Source organism: Urocitellus parryii, chromosome 1 (genome assembly GCF_045843805.1).
Source record: "Urocitellus parryii isolate mUroPar1 chromosome 1, mUroPar1.hap1, whole genome shotgun sequence".
NCBI lineage: Eukaryota > Metazoa > Chordata > Mammalia > Rodentia > Sciuridae > Urocitellus > Urocitellus parryii.
The window spans coordinates 97,629,461-97,648,097 of record NC_135531.1 but is presented as its reverse complement, the minus strand read 5'-3'; the positions used below and the strand labels follow the sequence as shown (position 1 = coordinate 97,648,097).

General features: G+C 37.6%; 1 protein-coding gene across 6 annotated transcripts in view; it reads left to right on the top strand.

Moving 5' to 3' along the window:
- Window positions 1-453: 453 nt before the first annotated feature.
- Nr3c1 (nuclear receptor subfamily 3 group C member 1) overlaps window positions 454-18,637 on the top strand; it is a 93,605-nt gene continuing 75,421 nt past the window's right edge. The window contains exons 1-2 of one of the 6 annotated variants that reach the window (XM_026384454.2): window positions 454-560; window positions 3,970-5,166. In XM_026384454.2, the coding sequence (XP_026240239.1) occupies window positions 3,983-5,166 (1,184 nt within the window). In that variant the 5' untranslated portion in view covers window positions 454-560; window positions 3,970-3,982. The other 5 variants (XM_026384457.2, XM_026384456.2, XM_026384453.2 and 2 more) reach the window with 5 other exon arrangements.

Below are 18,637 nucleotides of genomic sequence, written 5' to 3'. Positions count from 1 at the left end.
GTTTTGTTTTGTTTGGAGAGGCAGGGGTCCCACGAATGCGAAAGAGTGAGCGACGCGTTGAGGGCAGCAAATGTCAAGATTCGGGGGGGAGGGGCCTCCGCCGGGAACTTGGACCTGAGCCCTGGAGGGGGTGGAAGGAGAGGTCAGGAGTTTGGGCTGGGTAGAGGACGTACTTCTCCAGCAACTTACTATTTCTTTTGCAACTTGCTTTTAAACCTGCCACCCCCTGCTTTCCTTAATCATAATTTTAAAAGTGCAAAGAAATTCAGCTCGCCGGAGGTTTTGCATTTGGCGTGCAACTTCCTTCGAGTGTGAGCGCACTGGAGGGAGGGAGGGGTGGGGGTTGAACTTGGCAGGCGGCGCCTTCTTCTGCCGCCGCCGCCGCCGCCGCCTTCTTACAGACTCGGGGAAGAGGGTGGGGGACGGACAGGGCGCGGGGGAGGGTGGGTTCTGCTTTGCAACTTCTCTCCGGGTGCGGGAGCCCGGCGGCTGCGGACCGGGCCGCCCAGACGATGCGGGGGTGGGGGACCTGCCGGCACGCGACTCCCGCCGGGTCCACAGTACGTAAGCGCTGACCCCCCTCCTCTGCTCTTCTCTACCTTAAGCCTCCCCAGAGGGCGTGTCGGGGGATCCGGCCCCGAGCGCGGCCGAATCGCCACTGCACGGTTTCCGTGCAACCCTGTACCCCCTTTGGAAGTGACATACTTCGCGCAACTCGGCCGAGGGGCGGCGGTGCGCACCAACCCCGCGCCCCGGCGCCCCTAGCCCGCCCGCTGTCACCCGCAGGGGCGCTGGTGGCGCTTGCAGCAGAGGAACAGGGCGAGCTCCCCAGTGGGTCCCGAGCCACGGAGTTGGGCGGGAGGGTGGCAGCGAGAAGAGTAACTAGAGAAACTCGGCTTCTCTAATAAGCTTGCCCCCAGAGAGACCAGGTTGGCCCCCGCCGCCTCACTTTCTTTTGCCTTGGGTGGGGGAGGAGAAGCCGCGCTCTGGGGCGGCAGACCTTCGCGGGGCCAAAGCCGGGGGCCGCCAGAGTGCAGGCGCCGTCGGGCCGCGGTGGCGGGGGCCGCGCGGAGGGCGTGGGGGCCAGGACTGCGGGCGCCCCTGCAGTTGCCGAGCGTCGCCAACAGGTTGCACCGTTCCCCGCGGCCGCCGCGCGGCCCCTCGGGCGGGGAGCGGCCGGGGGTGGAGTGGGAGTGCGTGTGTGTGCGAGTGTGTGCGCGCTGTGGCGCCGCCTCCGCCCGCCCCCCGCTCGGTCCCGCTCGCTTGCAGCGGCCGGGCGCCCTTTCGCGTGTCCGCGCTCCCTCCCTCTCCTCCATTTTGCGAGCTTTGAATCTGTGACTGGAGCCCGAGTCACCGCCCGCCCGTCGGGGACGCATTCTAGTGGGTGGAAGGAGACTCCGCAGCTGGAGCGACGGGGTGCCGGACAGAGGACGCGCGCGCCGGAGCCGGGAGCGAGCTGGGGGCAGGCTTGTCAGCCGGGAAATGGGAGACTTTCTGAAATAGGGGCTCTCCCCTCCCCCTATGGAGAAGGGGGCGGCTGTTTACTTCCTTTTTTAAGAAAAAAAATTCCCTTCTGCTCCTCCCGCTTTCACACGCTAAGTTGTTTATCTCGGCTGCGGTGGGAGCCGAGGACAGTGGCGGGTGAGCGGCGCCTCTGCCAGAGGTAAGAGGCGGGCGGGGTGGGGGCTGGGGCGGGTGCGGGCGCTTGCTCCCCCGAGGTGTCGCCCAGGGCCGGAGGCCGACCCGAGGGCCACCGGGGCAGCCTGCAAACTTTTATTAGCCTCGGGGAGTGGGGGTGGGGGCTGGCGAGGCCCGGTGTCGGTGACGGAAGGGCACCGCGCGGGTGACAGCGCTGGCCTCTTCCTCTCCCTCCACCGCCTGTCCCTGGCCCGGCCGAGAGGGAAGAACCTGAGCTCCGACTGCGAGCGGAACCTCGTCCAGCAGCCCGGGTTTTAAATCCTATCCTCCCACGCAGGTCCCCCTTTCTTTTCCCTCCAAGGGGTCCGCCCGGACTCCCAGTTCCACGGGGAAGCCGCGTCTGGATTGTACTAGCCCAAATATTTCCTCTCCACCCTGGTGCTCCCGAGCACGCCCGGGGTATCTGTCGAGGCTCCAGCGCGCCTCGTTTCTGGCGGGCTTGCGGGGTGTGTGAGAGCGTACACACAGGGGGCTGACATCCTGCAACTTGGAGACTTCGGCCAGGGCCGGCGTTATCTGGCAGAAGTGGGCGTGTCGGAGAGGGAACTCAACAGGTCTGGACACACGTCTCTTAACCTCGCACCACCCCATCCCCCAAAGAACTTGTTTTTTTAGCTTTTGGCATCATTTCGAGCCCACTTTTCCAGGTGGCCCCTAACTGTAAGCGTTTTCGTGAAGATTTCTGACAAGTGCTAGTTTGACGTTTAGGGTTGCGGACTGGAAAACTGTATCCCTGTAAGACCACTTAAGACCCCTTGGTATATGGTTCATTAGGGACGATTAATGTGACAGGGTCATTTGCAGTTTAAACTGGGGGGTAATGTCGCTTGAGGGAAGCATTTCGTTTTATGAAGTATTGTTATGGTTTTGGGTTTGAAGGCAGCTGTCAAAAAAAGCAGCATGGAAATTCATTAGGCTCCATTTGATACCTTGTGTTTAGTGATCATTATCAGATAAAACAGCGAAGGGGAGGCAAACTGCGCAATTTACCTTGAAGATTTTTGTGATGGCAGGTCCCCACCCCTCTCTTCGTCACGCTCCCCTTTTCAGTGAGGGCCAGTGACGTTTAGGCTTCTTAGCGCCTTCATAAAGGAAAAGTTTCCTTTGATTGGACAGGATTTTACAATAATGTCCAAAATGTGCTTATCAAAGTCTTTGCCCCCTTTTAGAACATTTGAATTATATTTACTTGTAATAACAATCTAACCCGTGGAGAATAAGCTCAGACTTGGAATAGGTGAAAGTTTAGAATGCAGAGAAAATTATTCTGAGCATTTTATTGAATGCTATTTTACTTGGATTTATGTGAATGTAATTTTAGTTATGGGTTTTTCTGTTTTTCAGTACTTTGATAATTGGAAAGGAAAAATCTTAAAGATATAATAATATTTCATACTGAGGGTTTTAAGCAGTTTTTAAAAACGTACCTTAACTATTAGTCTAAATTAATGTAGATATTACTAGGAAGTATGATAAGGGTCAGACAGCTCTATTTGTCACATTTAAATAAGGTAAAATTGTAGTGAGAAGCTGAAATGTAAATTTTAGTTGACCATATACATTTAAGTCATACATCTAAAAATCTGGAAAAACTAAAATATAATTTGGAGATACGAAATATTAGACCAGGCACATCTGGTCAGAAATTTGGGTTAAAAATAGGAGCCTTTTCCCAACCTGTTAAAAGAGCAATTCAGTCTTGTTTATTTCTCAAATAAAACATGATGAACCAGTAGGTTATAATAAAAGTTTTGGATGTGTGAGTAGTTGGTAGGAGATGAACTTGGGAATAATATAGGAATAGAGAATTCTAGTGTAGTATTTATCGGATGTTATATATATATTGACTCTCAGAAAAGCAAACAGCCTTGATTGAAAAGAGGTAGGAATTTTAATGATCATACTTTTTTTGAAATTAAATACTTTGACATCAACTTGAACCTTTAGAATAATCAGATGTAATGAATTATAATATCTGTGATTAACAAAGCTACACGTTCTTCAGTGAGTGATAGGATGAATAGCCAAGCTTAATTTGATACAATTTTGTCCTCAGCTGTGCAAATGAATGGCATTGTACTTTAAAATGTGGCACACTGAATGGGAGCAGGGGATATGGCTTTTTATTCTGAAACACATGAAACTACTCTGATAACAAAGAATTTGATCAGTTAACTAAAAGCTTCATTTATCAGGCCATCTCTTACTAATCAAATCACAGAAAGAATGTAACTTTACAGCTTGTTATGTTTTCCATCTTTTTTTTTGTAGCTGATATTCGCCGATGGACTCCAAAGAATCATTAACACCCCCTAACAGAGAAGAAGTCCCCAGCAGTGTACTTGGTTCAGAGAGGGGAAATGTGATGGACTTCTATAAAACGCTAAGGGGAGGAGCTACTGTGAAGGTTTCTGCATCTTTGACTTCACTGGCTGCAGCTTCTCAGTCAGACTCCAAGCAGCAAAGACTTTTGGTTGATTTTTCAAAAGGCTCTGTAAGCCATGCCCAACAGCCAGATCTGTCCAAAGCAGTTTCACTCTCCATGGGACTGTACATGGGAGAGACAGAAACAAAAATGATGGGAAATGACCTGGGATTCCCACAGCAGGGCCAAATCAGCCTTTCCTCTGGGGAAACAGACTTTCGGCTTCTGGAAGAAAGTATTGCAAACCTCAATAGGTCGACTAGTGTTCCAGAGAACACTAAGAGTTCAGCATCTGCTGTGTCTGCTGCCCCCACGGAGAAGGAGTTTCCTAAAACTCACTCTGATGTGTCTTCAGAACAGCAAAATCTAAAGGGCCAGACTGGTACCAACGGAGGCAATGTGAAGCTGTATACCACAGACCAAAGCACTTTTGACATTTTACAGGATTTGGAGTTTTCTTCTGGGTCCCCAAGTAAAGAGATGAATGAGAGTCCTTGGAGATCAGACCTGTTGATAGATGAAAATTGTTTGCTTTCTCCTTTGGCAGAAGAGGATGATCCATTCCCTTTAGAAGGAAACTCAAATGAAGACTGCAAGCCTCTCATTTTACCGGACACTAAACCTAAAATTAAGGATAATGGAGATCTGATCTTATCAGGCCCCAACAGTGCACCACTGCCCCAAGTGAAAACAGAAAAAGAAGATTTCATTGAACTCTGTACCCCTGGGGTAATTAAGCAAGAGAAACTGGGCCCAGTTTACTGTCAGGCAAGCTTTTCTGGGGCAAATATAATTGGTAATAAAATGTCTGCCATTTCTGTTCATGGTGTGAGTACCTCTGGAGGACAGATGTACCACTATGACATGAATACAGCATCCCTTTCTCAACAACAGGATCAGAAGCCTATTTTTAATGTCATTCCACCAATTCCTGTTGGTTCAGAAAATTGGAATAGATGCCAAGGATCTGGAGATGATAACCTGACTTCCTTGGGGACTATGAACTTCCCTAGTCGTTCAGTTTTTTCTAATGGATATTCAAGGTAAGATTACTGTTTTGCTGGGTTTTTTTGGTTTGTGTGTTTTGTTTTTGTTGTTTTGTTTTACTGGATTTTTGTGGGGATTGAACTCAGCGCCTTTGCATGGTAGGCTCTATCACTGAGCTACATTCCCAGCCAGATTAACACTTTTCTATTTTCTAAGAATGGTATGTTTAAGAGAAGTTGGTAGATTTTAAAAAATCACTTGTTGGTTATATGTTCTCCAGAAATTCATGTTTTTGCCTATGAATAAGTGATCTTTTGAAAATAGGCATGGTATACAGCCTAAGTAATTCAGACATAAACATTTTAGGTTTTTTATTAAATAGTGATACTCAGTGTCACATGGGCCAGTATTGAAAATTTTAAAATAATATTGCTCAGTAACAAGTATCTTCAGTAAAAATTCAAGGGGGTGTGAAGTCTGGTAATATAATTATTGTGCATGTTGATTCAGCTGTTTTAGAGTATGCTCTTAAAATACCGTTAATACTTACATAATCAAAAGTTGTGCTGCTATATTTGTACTTTTGTGAAGTATTTTGAGATTAAAGGCTTAAAATTAGTACTAAAAATGAGTCTTGTTCTTCAAACTGAACCTTTCTGTTGAAGAATGAGAATTTGAAATTGTTAAAGCAATGCATTTATACAGTGTGCCAGACCATAGTATTTTTTAGATATGGGTCTTGTTCATAGGGTTCCTGACCTAAAGTAGACAAGTTGTTTCTGCTGATAAATTTAAGAAAGGAATTGGTTGCAGCATGCAAAACAAATTTTTATTTTTAAATGTCCCTTCAAGTTCTCAAGCAGATAACTGATAGCTAGGAACTGAAACTTAACAATTTTGGCTATCATTTGATTTCTCTCTTTTTCTTAGTCACTTTTAAGTACACCGATTTACCTTAAAAAGGTCCATCAAAATGGAATTACTGAAAAAAGTTCTAAATTTAAATGTATGTGTAGGTAAAGTTCTCTATCCTGTACCCCATCCTCAAGTCACATAAATACTAGATTGTATTTCCATTCTAGGTGTGAAGGAAAATGTAGATTGTAGTGACAAGATTGATCACTTTTTTTTAAGACAGTAGACTTTAAAAATTTATACATAATCATTTCAAGTTTTTTCTTAAATGTGATGTTTATTGTTCTGATTAACTAGTCATTGAGGATTTTAAAAGTCTTAGAAATTCTTTTGCTGAGCAAGTTATCCTTGCATTGAGAAACAAAGAGTATCTCTTTTTCTCTTTATGTAGGAAGCTTTTCTTATTAGGGAAAAAATTTAGATTTCAGCTGTTCTATTTTCCTTAAAGGCTTAGGAGTTTCTTTCTTTCTTTCTTCTTTTGAATCAAGAGGGGAAAAACCACTTTGCTTCTGTATCTTAACTCAAACTACTACCTAGTAATCCATTATTCAATAGTTATCTTTTGTTAAGATGAACACTACTTCACCTTTTTAATTGTTGTCTTTATGACTTGAAAGTTTTCAGTGTTTCCAGTAAGATTTGATTCTTGCATATACTTTTGCTTCAAATATTAAGACATGCTCTTTAAAACTTCAATCTCAAATTTTTGAAAGTGAATTTTATGTGCCTGATTTTCTTAGAAGAGTAAGCACAGCTAATTTGACTAAGCTATCTGTAGGAAGCTATTAAATAGATTTATAAAACATGTAATTATACAAAGAAAAATAATACATTTAGGAAATTCTTTGTCCTGATAATCATCATAGAATTGTTTTCATTTTCTTCCTATAAGGGCGGGGGGGGAACCACATGGAACAAAACTTAAATTTCCATTCACTGAAATTTCATTATGCCTTATACAATCTGGGATATGCAGAATAATTGTTAGCTGAACATAGGTTACCCTTAAATCATTAAAAATAATTTTGATACTTTAACGTTTATAGTACTTAATGACATATAAAGTGTCTCCACATTTTTTAAATTTGAGCCTCAATAATAACTCTAGAGAGGTAGGCTGGGCTATGACGATGTGGCAGTTTATAAGTTCTTTAATACCTGGTGAAATTATCATTTTTATGCTGATGTGTTATTTGGAATTATAATCACTAGTCTATGTCCTAACAAAAAGACAAAAACCGTTAATACAGGATTAACTGGTAATGTTAGAAAATTTATACTTTATAACATTAATTTAGCACTGGGAATTTAGGATTACTCAAAACAAAGCTTCACCCAAGTAGATTGAAACAGTGTTTCTTTTTCTACCCATCATTGAATTAGTCTATTGTTTCTGAACAACAGCCATGATATAACTCAAATTGCCTGTTTTCTCTATATATTACATGTCTCTAGCCAAACATTAGCTATGACCAGTAACCCTGAGTGGTCAGCAACTAAATCAACATGTTGAAGCCACAACTTGATGGAATACTGACATTCTGACTTTAGATATAATAATATTAAATACTGTTGATAATTTCACTTGCATTCTTTCTAGTTTAAAAAAAAAGAAAACATTATAATTTGACTTCTTTAACTGCTACCTAAATTGCTTTTCTTCAGAATGTTAACAAATGCCTTACATTCTGTTTGGGGGAGAAGGCAAATCCTTCAGGTATGTCAGTGCATGGTAACATGTAGTTAGCATATTAAATAAAATTACAAATATCGTGATTGAGCATAGAAAAACATTTTCTTTTTAAGGTTAAGAGTCATTGATAATAACATTAGAGAAATGTTAACTGATGATTAGATTCATTCTTAAGTAAAAGGAGTTAGCCCTTCTAATGTGATATGCTTTTTTTTTAAAAAAAAAAGCATAAACATAACAATGATGAAGGCACATTTCTGCATAGTATTTTTTTCAACATTTTTTTTTTTACCTCAGCATTAATGGTGAAATTGCTGGAATAAAAGCAGAGAAATAAGTTGCTTTAGGAATGATAGCTTTTATATTGGGGTGATGTTGAAATGTTAGACCATTTCTTGAAGAGTGGGATTGTTAGAGAGAATGATGCAGGATGAACTTGTAGATTCAGTTTTAGTCTAGGGCTCTGAAGATTGGCACTTAATGAAGCTACTAAAATTTATATAAATTGGAATGTCTCTCATTAATCATATCAGTCTAATTTTATAAAAGTAATTAAATTGAAGACCTGTACAAACACAGGATGAGTGAGGCAAATCCTGACCCATTCTCATTTTTCTTATTAACGTCAATCAAAGGTTTTATGAAAAAGGGAGGACTATAATTCAACTTTCCAAAGGTTGTGAAAAATGGATGTTTCAATGTCTTTTATTTGCTTAGTGTTTTTGATATTCATTCATATAAAGTACTTTCTAAAAGTTATCTGGTTTAGGGTGCTTACTTATTTTTATTGTTAGCTTTATGGTAGCTTTTTTTCTTTGTAAAAAATCTATACCTTGTCATGGCTGTACAATTGATTTTAAAGCACATTATGTATTCAGGTATGTCAGTTAATAGTGGAATGGCCAATACAGAAACATGTAATGAGCAATTATTTAGATTTTATTGAAATTACTTCTTGTGATGTTTCTCTGGTTATTCTCTGTATATTTTTATAAGAACATTAATTTGTATTTCTAATGCTGTCTTGTTACAGATATTTTAATTTGGTTACTTTCAGTATATTATTAAATGTTTATAAGTTTTGTGATATTTTGACATACACCTTGCATAAATGTAGAGTAAATGTAAATTGTATTAAAGTAAAATTTACATGTGATTAAAGATCACTTTATGGGCTTTTGATATTTTAGTGAAGGACAGAAGGAGAAATTAGAGAAAAATGGTTTATTTTAGCATGAGTGCCTAATATATGAAAGAATATCTGCATTAATTTGTTATAGTTATATATGTCTTAGTCCACTCAGACCTGGAGGCAATTGAAATATCCTGGATGTGTTATGAAATCTTAATTTTTATTACATTTAGAATAGGTCTGGGTCATGATTTTTAAAAACTTATTTTCTTCAGTGATTATACCTAGTTTTAATTAGTAGTGAGTTCTTGTGTTGTACTGTGAGTGATTTAAGTAGACAAAATAGGCTTTTATTGAATAGTATTACTTCTGAGGCTATCTTGGTAATATTTTCATCAAAAATAATTGTGTAATGCAGTACTGTTTACCAAATTAATGGGCACTTGGTTCCATATTTCTGTGTCATGCAAAATATATATTGGTGAATCCTGGTGCACAAAGATTTTTCAAGAAATATTTTGTTGAATTAAGCTAAAACTGAAAATCAACTATTTATTGACCTCTACAAAAGGGTTTTAAAACCCATATGTTATTTCTTCAGCTTCAGAAAACCAACTGAGGAGAATTTTGATATTTTAAAAGGATTCATTAAGTGTTCCCTTCCCTTTGAATCACCTGTGCCTAACTAAATTAGGATGTAACTTGTAATGTTGATAGTTTTTTCATTTTACATATTTTAATTGATAACATCTCAAAATTAGTTGTAGACAGGTAGTTTCAACCTTTCCCCCCACCCCCAGTAGGGAAGGGGCAAAGGAGGAGAAGCAACAGAGGCATGGAATAGTGGAGATAAGTAAAGAAATATCAAGAACAGTTCTGAAAACCACCAATTTGGATATACTGTTATGAATTTAGAGGTTTAAGAACAGTAATTTGGGGCAGGTGCAGTGGCCCATGCCTGTAATCCTAGTGGCTTGGGAAGCTGAGGCACAGGATCACAAATTCAAAGCCAGCCTCAGCAATTTAGCAAGACCCTATCTCAAAATAAAAAAATAAAAGGCTGGGGATTTGGCTCAGGGGTTGAGAGCCCCTGGGTTCAATCTCTGGTTATCTCCTCTATCCCCCTGCCTGCAAAAAAAAAAAAAAAAAAAAAAAAAAAAAAAAAAAAGAGAGAGAGAGAGAGTAGTAAGAGTAATTTAGGGCTGTGCTTATAACGGGAATGTAACAACTAGAATTACAATTATTTCTTTTATAAAGTGGAAATGTAAAGCTAATTGTGGCAATATAGCCCTTGTTGTTTATGAAGTTATTTTGTTCTTCTTCCTATGCTTTAGTACCAAAATAAGGACAGAATAAATACTTTACTTTCTATGAGGTTAGTTCTGCTAAGATCAGGTTCATATTTGTCCCATTGTTATTTGGGCTGCTATTTAATGAAAATATAATGATTTGAACAGTGGAAATAATGATGTCTTAGGTTAATTTAACCATATCATATTTAATAGTGCACTTTTATGATACATTGTTAACAGAGTGTAACCCTTTTCTTTGGTAATATATTTCTGTGAGTTATGGATTTCTCTGCTGACATATTAAGGAAATCAAATTCTTAATGGCAATTATACAGAATAAATTGTGGGGTTCTGCAAGTGCTAGTCATTTAAAGTATTTATATTATGGTATAGTTCTTACAGTCAGTTATTTTGAATGAAAATGTGCCATCCCTTAATTTTATCTCTGGGCTAGTTTAAATATTAATAGCTTATCTGGTAGAGCTGCATGCTTAAGCATACTTGTTCAGAGTTACCAACTATTAATTTTGAGTGCTTTAAAATACTTTTTAGCAAGCGTCAGTAGGTGTTTATAATATAGCAAGTTTAGTGAAAATACCTCTTTAGAATTTTTTTTATCTATTCACAGTATAGGGCATATATATTATATGCCCTATAGTGTGAAAATATATACACACACACACACACACACACACACACACATACTTATATGTCCTATAGTGTGAAAATATATATATACACATATATATGTATGTATGTATATATATATATATATATATACACACACACACACACACACACACACACACATATATGGAGAGGAAAATGTTTAATGATATGATTTGTTATAAATATTTACATATTATTTTATCTTGAATTTTAATTTTTGTAAAAAATAATTCAAGAGTTTAAGTATCCAGTTTAGGGCACATAGTTTGTTGTAATAATATTATTTCTTTTATCATAAAACTAACCTAATTCTAGTTGATTTCATAATTCTCCATAATAATATTTAGCCATAGCTATTATGAAAGTATATTTGATAGCCAATTTTGAAAGCTATTGTGAAATGATATCCAATTTAATACATGATTTATTATTTCATGGTGGTTGGGGCAATGCTATGACTTATGACCTTATGATTGTCACATGCTGAACTTTAAAGCTCTACCAGCCATTTGTTATGGACACTGTTTATGTTACTGTTTTAATGTTTCTTTTGTAATTATTAGGAATAAAGTTTCCTCATTTTAAGATGCAAAATTTGGTGCTTTATGTCCCTCCTCAGATTCCTTTGTGACAATTTGATTTTGGTATTCAACCATAGAAATAGTAGAAAAACAATAAACTAAAAATGAAAAGACCTAGGTTTTAAGGCTGAGCTGAACCAGCATATGACTTTGGTACTACCATGATTTGGAGTTTAAAAACAAAAAGTTCTTTACAACTGTCTAGTTGTTTTCAAAACGTGTGTGTGTGTGTCTCTGAAATTCTACAATCTTCTTAAACCTCTCAATTTGGTGAAGGAACTGGGGTCGTTCATTCTTTGACATTTTCTTTATACATTGTAAAATATGAGACAAAAAAATAAACTCACAGATTTGGTATTTCTGAAAGGATTTAAAATAATATAGTTGGTGTTACATACAAAATAAAATGTAAATATTGCTATAGTTAGAGCTCAAAAGCTGGGGCTTCTGGGTTCTCAGAGCCTGTTTTATGTCTTAGTTGCCATGACTTTAGGTTACAGTTTAAAATGGTTTGAGTACTCATCTACTCCCACCCCCTCATTTTTTCAGATGAGAAACTGAGATCCATACAAGTGTTTAGGGAAAGACTACAAAAATTAATTAGTGGTATAGCCAGGGTGAATAACCAGTTTCTCAGTTATCTAAGTTTCCAGGAGGCTTCTTTTGAACATCTTGGTCTCTTCTAGAGATCTGAAACAAATTATATGACATAATAAGACTGGGCAAGTGTTTTATAAAAGTTATTTTGGGAGTTTAGATTTTTAAAAAATATTGTGCCCATATTCCCTTTATATTTTGTTAACCTTTATTGTTAATAGTGATCAAGTATTAATTATGTAGAAGCACTATGCTAAGCCATTTTCAGGCAAAAGTTTGTATTCTAGTTTCTATATTAAGTCCCTGATTCTGTCAATATCCATGTAGGACACAAGGCAGCTGTTACTTGTCTTAATTTTACAGGTGGAGAAATGTTAGACATTTGAAGAAAAAAAGAATCTTATTACTGATCTGAAAGGAAATACTTCATATTTGGTATGAAATATTTGGTTAGAAATTCCTCAAGAATCCTTTATAATTTTTATCAATAGTGAATGTTTAAATACAATATATAAAAGAGAAATGTGATCAAGCCTCTGCATATATTTGTATAATCACTTATTTCCATTCATTTCAATTTCTATAAAACAGAGCACCCAGCATTCTTGCCTGAAGTGTGTTTACTTTGAAAATTAGACCCTCACTGGCTCAATAGTTACCTATGTCTGTGCTGTAGGTATTTCCTATTATCAAGCACTAGGACATTTTTTAGTGTCTTATATGTGTAATTCCCTAAGGGTCATGAATACTTTTTTTAAAGACTGAAAGTGCCAAGATAATTATCTTTAAACACACATTATTTATTTATTTTTAGTTTTGTTTTTTTGGTAGTTCTTTCAGAGATTTTCAGTGGATTTTCTTGTTACGTTTTAAGTATGACATTTAATTTAACACAAAAAGTTATCTTTTTATTACTAAATGCTAGAATATCCTTTTTCTGTTATTTTTTTAATTATCTGGTGTTCTTACAACAACCAAATATGCAAAGATTCTTTGTCATTAAGAAACTAGTGTGTCTGAAAGTGAAGTTATACACTTTAAAATTTTTTGAATTTATTATATTTCACAAAGCTGTGTACAAAATATCTTCTGAATATATTGAATAGTAAAATTTGTCCTTAGTGCATAATTTTGGGAGGATTATAAAGCCTTTGGCTATATTTACTAATTTTTTAAAAAAAATTAATCAAGTGGTTAAAGAAACTGTCAGTAAGATAAACTTGATGGATTAAGCCAGACATCAAATTCATATACATATTTAAAAATATAAAATGGATGCAAGCATAGAAACAAATGGCAGTTTAGATGGTTAAACATACTAATGTAAGACAAATTATTGATAGAAACTTTAAAATTTTTAATTAAAACATTATGTGAAGTTTGTGATCTGGAATTCAGCTGGCTTTATTAAGGATGGTGTGATTATAATATTGATTTTTTTAAAGAAAATTCTAAATGAATATTGTTTTTTAAAACCTCCACCTTGGGAGACTGAAAATTACCTACAGAGACACCTTGTTGGCTATAAAAGAAAATTAAACTCATTACACTACAGTAACACTGCAGTAATACCTAAGTGTTCTTACTTAATAAGAAAAAGTATTTATTCCTTAGCTTGATCATTGACCTTATTTATGTGAATCCAAATGAGCTGAATATTTCCAGAAATTTAATCCTCTCTTCAATTACAACATTTGTTTTTGTGGTGGGTAATTTAAAAGAACCCATGTAGACATTTCTACAGAAAATGTTTGATTCCGTTTTGATTATGCCTAGAATAAGTACATAGCATTGCTGGGTGACTACTCGAAATGGGTGATGTTAGGTGGTTAAGTTGTGGTTTTTGCTTTCAGTAGCAAGGAACTTTATGCAAACAGCTTATATATTCCCTTTTCTTACCGTAGTGCAGGAAAAAATGAGAGATTACTCACTTCTAAGCCTGACTTTTTTTTTTCCCTGTAAGTTTATATTCAAGTAAGGTGGGTCAGACCTTTGACTTGGGCTTAAAGGGAACTTTGTGATAACAGATACAGAGTAAATGTGTGAATTCCTAGAACAGTCTTCAAAGCAGTTATAATTTCTCACTCAAGTTCTTCAGTGTATAAGGGAATTGACTATTTGACAATCATTATGGCGAGAACAACTCAAATATGCTAAAACTATTTACCATCAAGAAATAATAGAATTATAGCTATATTATAAAATTCACATATATTCAACTCTATTTTTTTTTCATTTGCAGTACTGGGTACTGAACCTAGGGCTTCATGCATGCTAGGCAAGTGCTCTACCACTAAGGTACATCCCCAGCCTGTTTTCTACTTTTAATCCTCATAACCTGAAAGGAAAATTTTGCTTTTACTGATAGTGCTTTTAAAAAATCAAGAATTTTCATTGTTAATACTATTTTCTAATTCATTTCTTTGTTTAATATTCACAAAATGCTAGGATGAGTAGATCCTGGCCTTTGAAATTATTATTATTATTAATTTGTTTTTTAGTTGTAGGTGGACACAATCCCTTTATTTTATTTATTTTTATGTGGTGCTGAAGTTCCAGTTCCTCACATGTGCTAGGCAAGCACTCTACACCTGAACTAAAACCCCAGCTCCTGGCCTTTGAAATTATAAAAATACATGCAGTGCTCTCAAAAGTAGGATATACCTTTTGTAACCATTTTGTTAGTGTTGAAATTCTTTGAGAGAACTTCTTGGTGAAAATAGCCTGTTGAATAATTTTAGTTTTTTCATGTTTGTACTAAAATATCCTGTTTTCTCAAATACTCCCCCGCCCCAAGACCATTAGTATTTTCAGTGGCCAAGAAAGGGGGATAAAGAGCCATCACAGCATGGCAGATGTGCTTTACTCCTAACTATGGTTTTACTTTTTATATTCTTGTTATTAGCCTTGACTCTCTTGATTTTCTTCTCTTATCCAAGAGAACTGGCAGATTTTTCCTATTAGGTGGCAAGTGGCTTCTGACCACTAAGCACGTATATCATGGGCTGGTGTTAGTATAGTCTGTGGGAACTAAATTTTTAATCTAAGAAGAAATATTTTTTAAAGGGTAGGTACAGATGTATAGAAATGGGTTATACTTCTAATCATTGCAGAAAAATAAGTAATTTCTAATTCAGTATGTTGAAGATAAATAACACTTTAATTGATAATGTCATATAACAGCTGCACATGCTTTAGGAGTATCACAGACATATTTAAAAGAGAAAACAGAGTAAATAAGGAAGCCAGAGGGAAATGTCATATACCCACGAAAAAAGCAAATGAAAATCCTAAATTTCTGTTCTGGTGATTGGCTGAAGTTGACTTCTGTACACCTAAGTGCTTCTTTGTAGACACTGGGAAATATGTAAGCAGCCTATCTTCATTATTGTGTTAGTAAGTGGAAAAGCTACAGAGACATTCTAGGAAAGGAATTCTTGAGGTGGGTGGAGTGGGAGGCTAACTAGATGATCTCAAAGGTCCTTCCAGTTACACTTAGAGCAGCACTTACCAAACTAGACTCTGGGCATACAGAGAGAAAGAAGATAAGAATCCCCAGCCTCACAGAGAGCAGTCTGTTGCAACACTTAATACCCAGTCTACCTTCCCCCCGCCCCCCCCCCATTTGCTTTTTGAATGTGTACTTCTAGATTCTCCTTTCCTGGGAAGGCATAACTGATGGGAGCAAAGTGTGTGGATGAGTGGGAAATGAGATCAGATTCACCTATTTGAAATAAGAAAAGGAGTAACAAGGAATCCTAGACAAAACAAGGAAAGGTGGAAAGAATGAGCTGATTCAATGAGTTAGGAATGAGCAACAGGAGACTGAAGTCAAAAGGAAGAAAGTAATATGGTATAGTGTTATCCGAAATACTATGCAATATAAGACAAGGAGAAAAAAGGATTGCCCCATCAAACAGGATATGCACCTGAGGTATAAGACATTTTTATTTTTCTTCATAGCCATTTACAGAATATCTCTTTCTTCTCTAAGAGAAACATTGTCTTTTTTTCTAGAACCTTCAATGCATAACCCTAAGTGCTGGGAAATATTGCCTGGAATGTTTTTCCGAGATACCTACATGATTCAATCTCACTTTCTTCAGGTGTCCACTTTAAATGGCAACTCCTTAAGAGAGACCTCTGACTGCTTTACCTAAAATAATAGCATCTTTTGCACATAATTCTTTTACCTGAGACATTATATATCATTGTGTCTTCTCTGTTCCCCTGCTACAATGTAAGCTCCATGACAGCAATGATATTGTCTGCCTTGGTACTCCTATGTGCCAGCCTCTAGAAGAATGTCAAGCACATAGTAAGACTTCAGTAATACAAAATAAACAAAATGACATGGAAATAAAAAAGATGTGTAGAAATGGATTATACTTCTAATCATTGCAGAGAAAGGAAAATAGCAGATAGTGAATATCGTGGCCTATGTATATGGCCAGAAAGTGTATGTAAATAAATGTATTTTCAAATGTTATCAGTCTCTAAATTTGCTGCTGCTGCTGCTGCTCCTCCTCCTCCTCCTCCTCCCTCCTACCCCTTCCTACCTCCTCCTCCTCCTCCCTCCTACCCCTTCCTACCCCCTCCTCCTCCTCCCTCCTCCCCCTCCTCCTCCTCCCTCCTTCCCCCTCCTACCCCCTCCTCCTACCCCCACCTCCCCACTCCTCCCCCCTCCTCCCTCTTCCTCCTCCCTCCTCCTCCTCTGGTGGGATGAGAGACGTTGGTTTTTTAAATCTTGCTCAACATACTAACTTGTGGTAAATTTTCATTCTAGAACTTTTTGTAGCAGAAGCTTTCTTCTTTGTTTTCCACTGGTATAAAAATTGAGATTCTAGCAGATGAGTCTAGTGTGTACATTTGTATTGACTTACCTAGAAAGTCAATCAAAAAATCAATTTAGCTGATTTTCAGATAAGTGTGTATCTAATTACTGAAAACTACAGGAGAGGAACAGTTTTTTGTTTTGCCTGAATTTAAAAATTATCCGTCTTCAGCTTATGTTTTAGATTTGTCTTATTCTCTCTCTCTCTCTCTCTCTCTCTCTCTCTCTCTCTCTATATATATATATATATATATATATATATGTATTGTGTGTGTGTGTGTGTGTGTATTGATTTAAAGTTAGTTGGTTAGATTTATCCCTCTAAGAGTTGCAGGTAAATAGTTCAACTTAGTATGGCAAAGTCAGTCACAGAAAAGAAAAAATGCAAAATTAGTAAATATTAGTTAGAGTAAGAAAATCAGATGAAGTCATTTAAGAATAAACTGCTGTAGTATTCAGGAAAAAAGAAGGAAAGGACCACGGTCAGGGGTTTGGAAGGTATCCAGAGAGCAGCCACAAAATATAATGAATAGCTAGAGAATTAGGAGGCAAAAATCTTAAAATGGGGGTAAGGAGAGAGTAGTTTATGCTGTCAACTCAACTTGAGTAGAAGAGTTAACAGAATATCATGAATACATGATTATTGTATGTAAACATTCTCAAAAGTCAAAACCAGAGAAATTAATGAAATCCTAATTGGAACAACAGAACTAATGATTGGTTTGTGATTTTTAAAAAATCCTAAATTTGAATTTTAGGTTAAAATATCAACATAGATAATGAGAAACACACTTCTGCGACCACAAAGATGCTACTACTGGGTTGGGAGTAAGTAACAAAGACTAGAAGCCAGGAAAGAGTTTTTATTCCCTGAGAAACCAGCACAACAGGAAAAAAAATGGCCACACCCTAATTCAGACTTATTAGTCTTATCAGTAGTCTCCTAATTGTTTTCCTCTCTCCTTTTTTTAATCCGTTCTGCAGCCAGATTAATTTTCCTATAACACTGCTTTCAAAACTGTTCACCACATCAAAAAATGTCTGTGGTTCTTTTGCTTATAGCATAGTGGTTCTCCATTTTCTTTCTACCACAACCCATATGCTAGATAATACATGACAAGTAGCCACATGAACTCTTCCAGAGCCCTTGAAGGATTTGGGTTATGTACAGTTCCATGCAACCCTCTCCTGATCTCTCCAAGAAAGCATATCTGAGTGCAGGTGAGCACTATAGAAATAGTCTGTGAATTAGCTTTTTATATTTAGTATTTTTGCAAATGTCTCATCAAACTTTATGAAAGTAATATATTTGTTCCCTTCAGTAAAACACGAAAAAAAAGTTCATAAACTTATTCCTCTGCCTCTCCATTCCTTTCTTCCTCTCCTATCTCCCCTTATTTTCCACATTTCTCTGTAAACACACAAGGATAAATAGACACATGCAAGGCATGCTGGCTTCTCTGATTTAAATAAAAATGAGATCATCTTATACCCTTTTCTGCAGCTTGCTTTTCTCTCTCCTAATAAATATACCCTAAAAGCCCTTCAAGATCAACAGATGTAGATCCCATCCCATCTTTTAAATAGTTGTACCATATGCTATTCAGGTTGTTTCATGGTTTCTGTTACGCAAACAAGGCTCCAATAAATACCCTTTTCTATGCATTCTTACAATAGCAACTGTATTTCTAAGTATAGATTCCCTAAAGTAGGGTTGATGAGATAAGGGTATATGTATTTAAAATTCTAATAGGTATTTCTAACGGACGGAGTACAGCAAATCATAGTCTCACATGGTAATGTTTACACTTCTT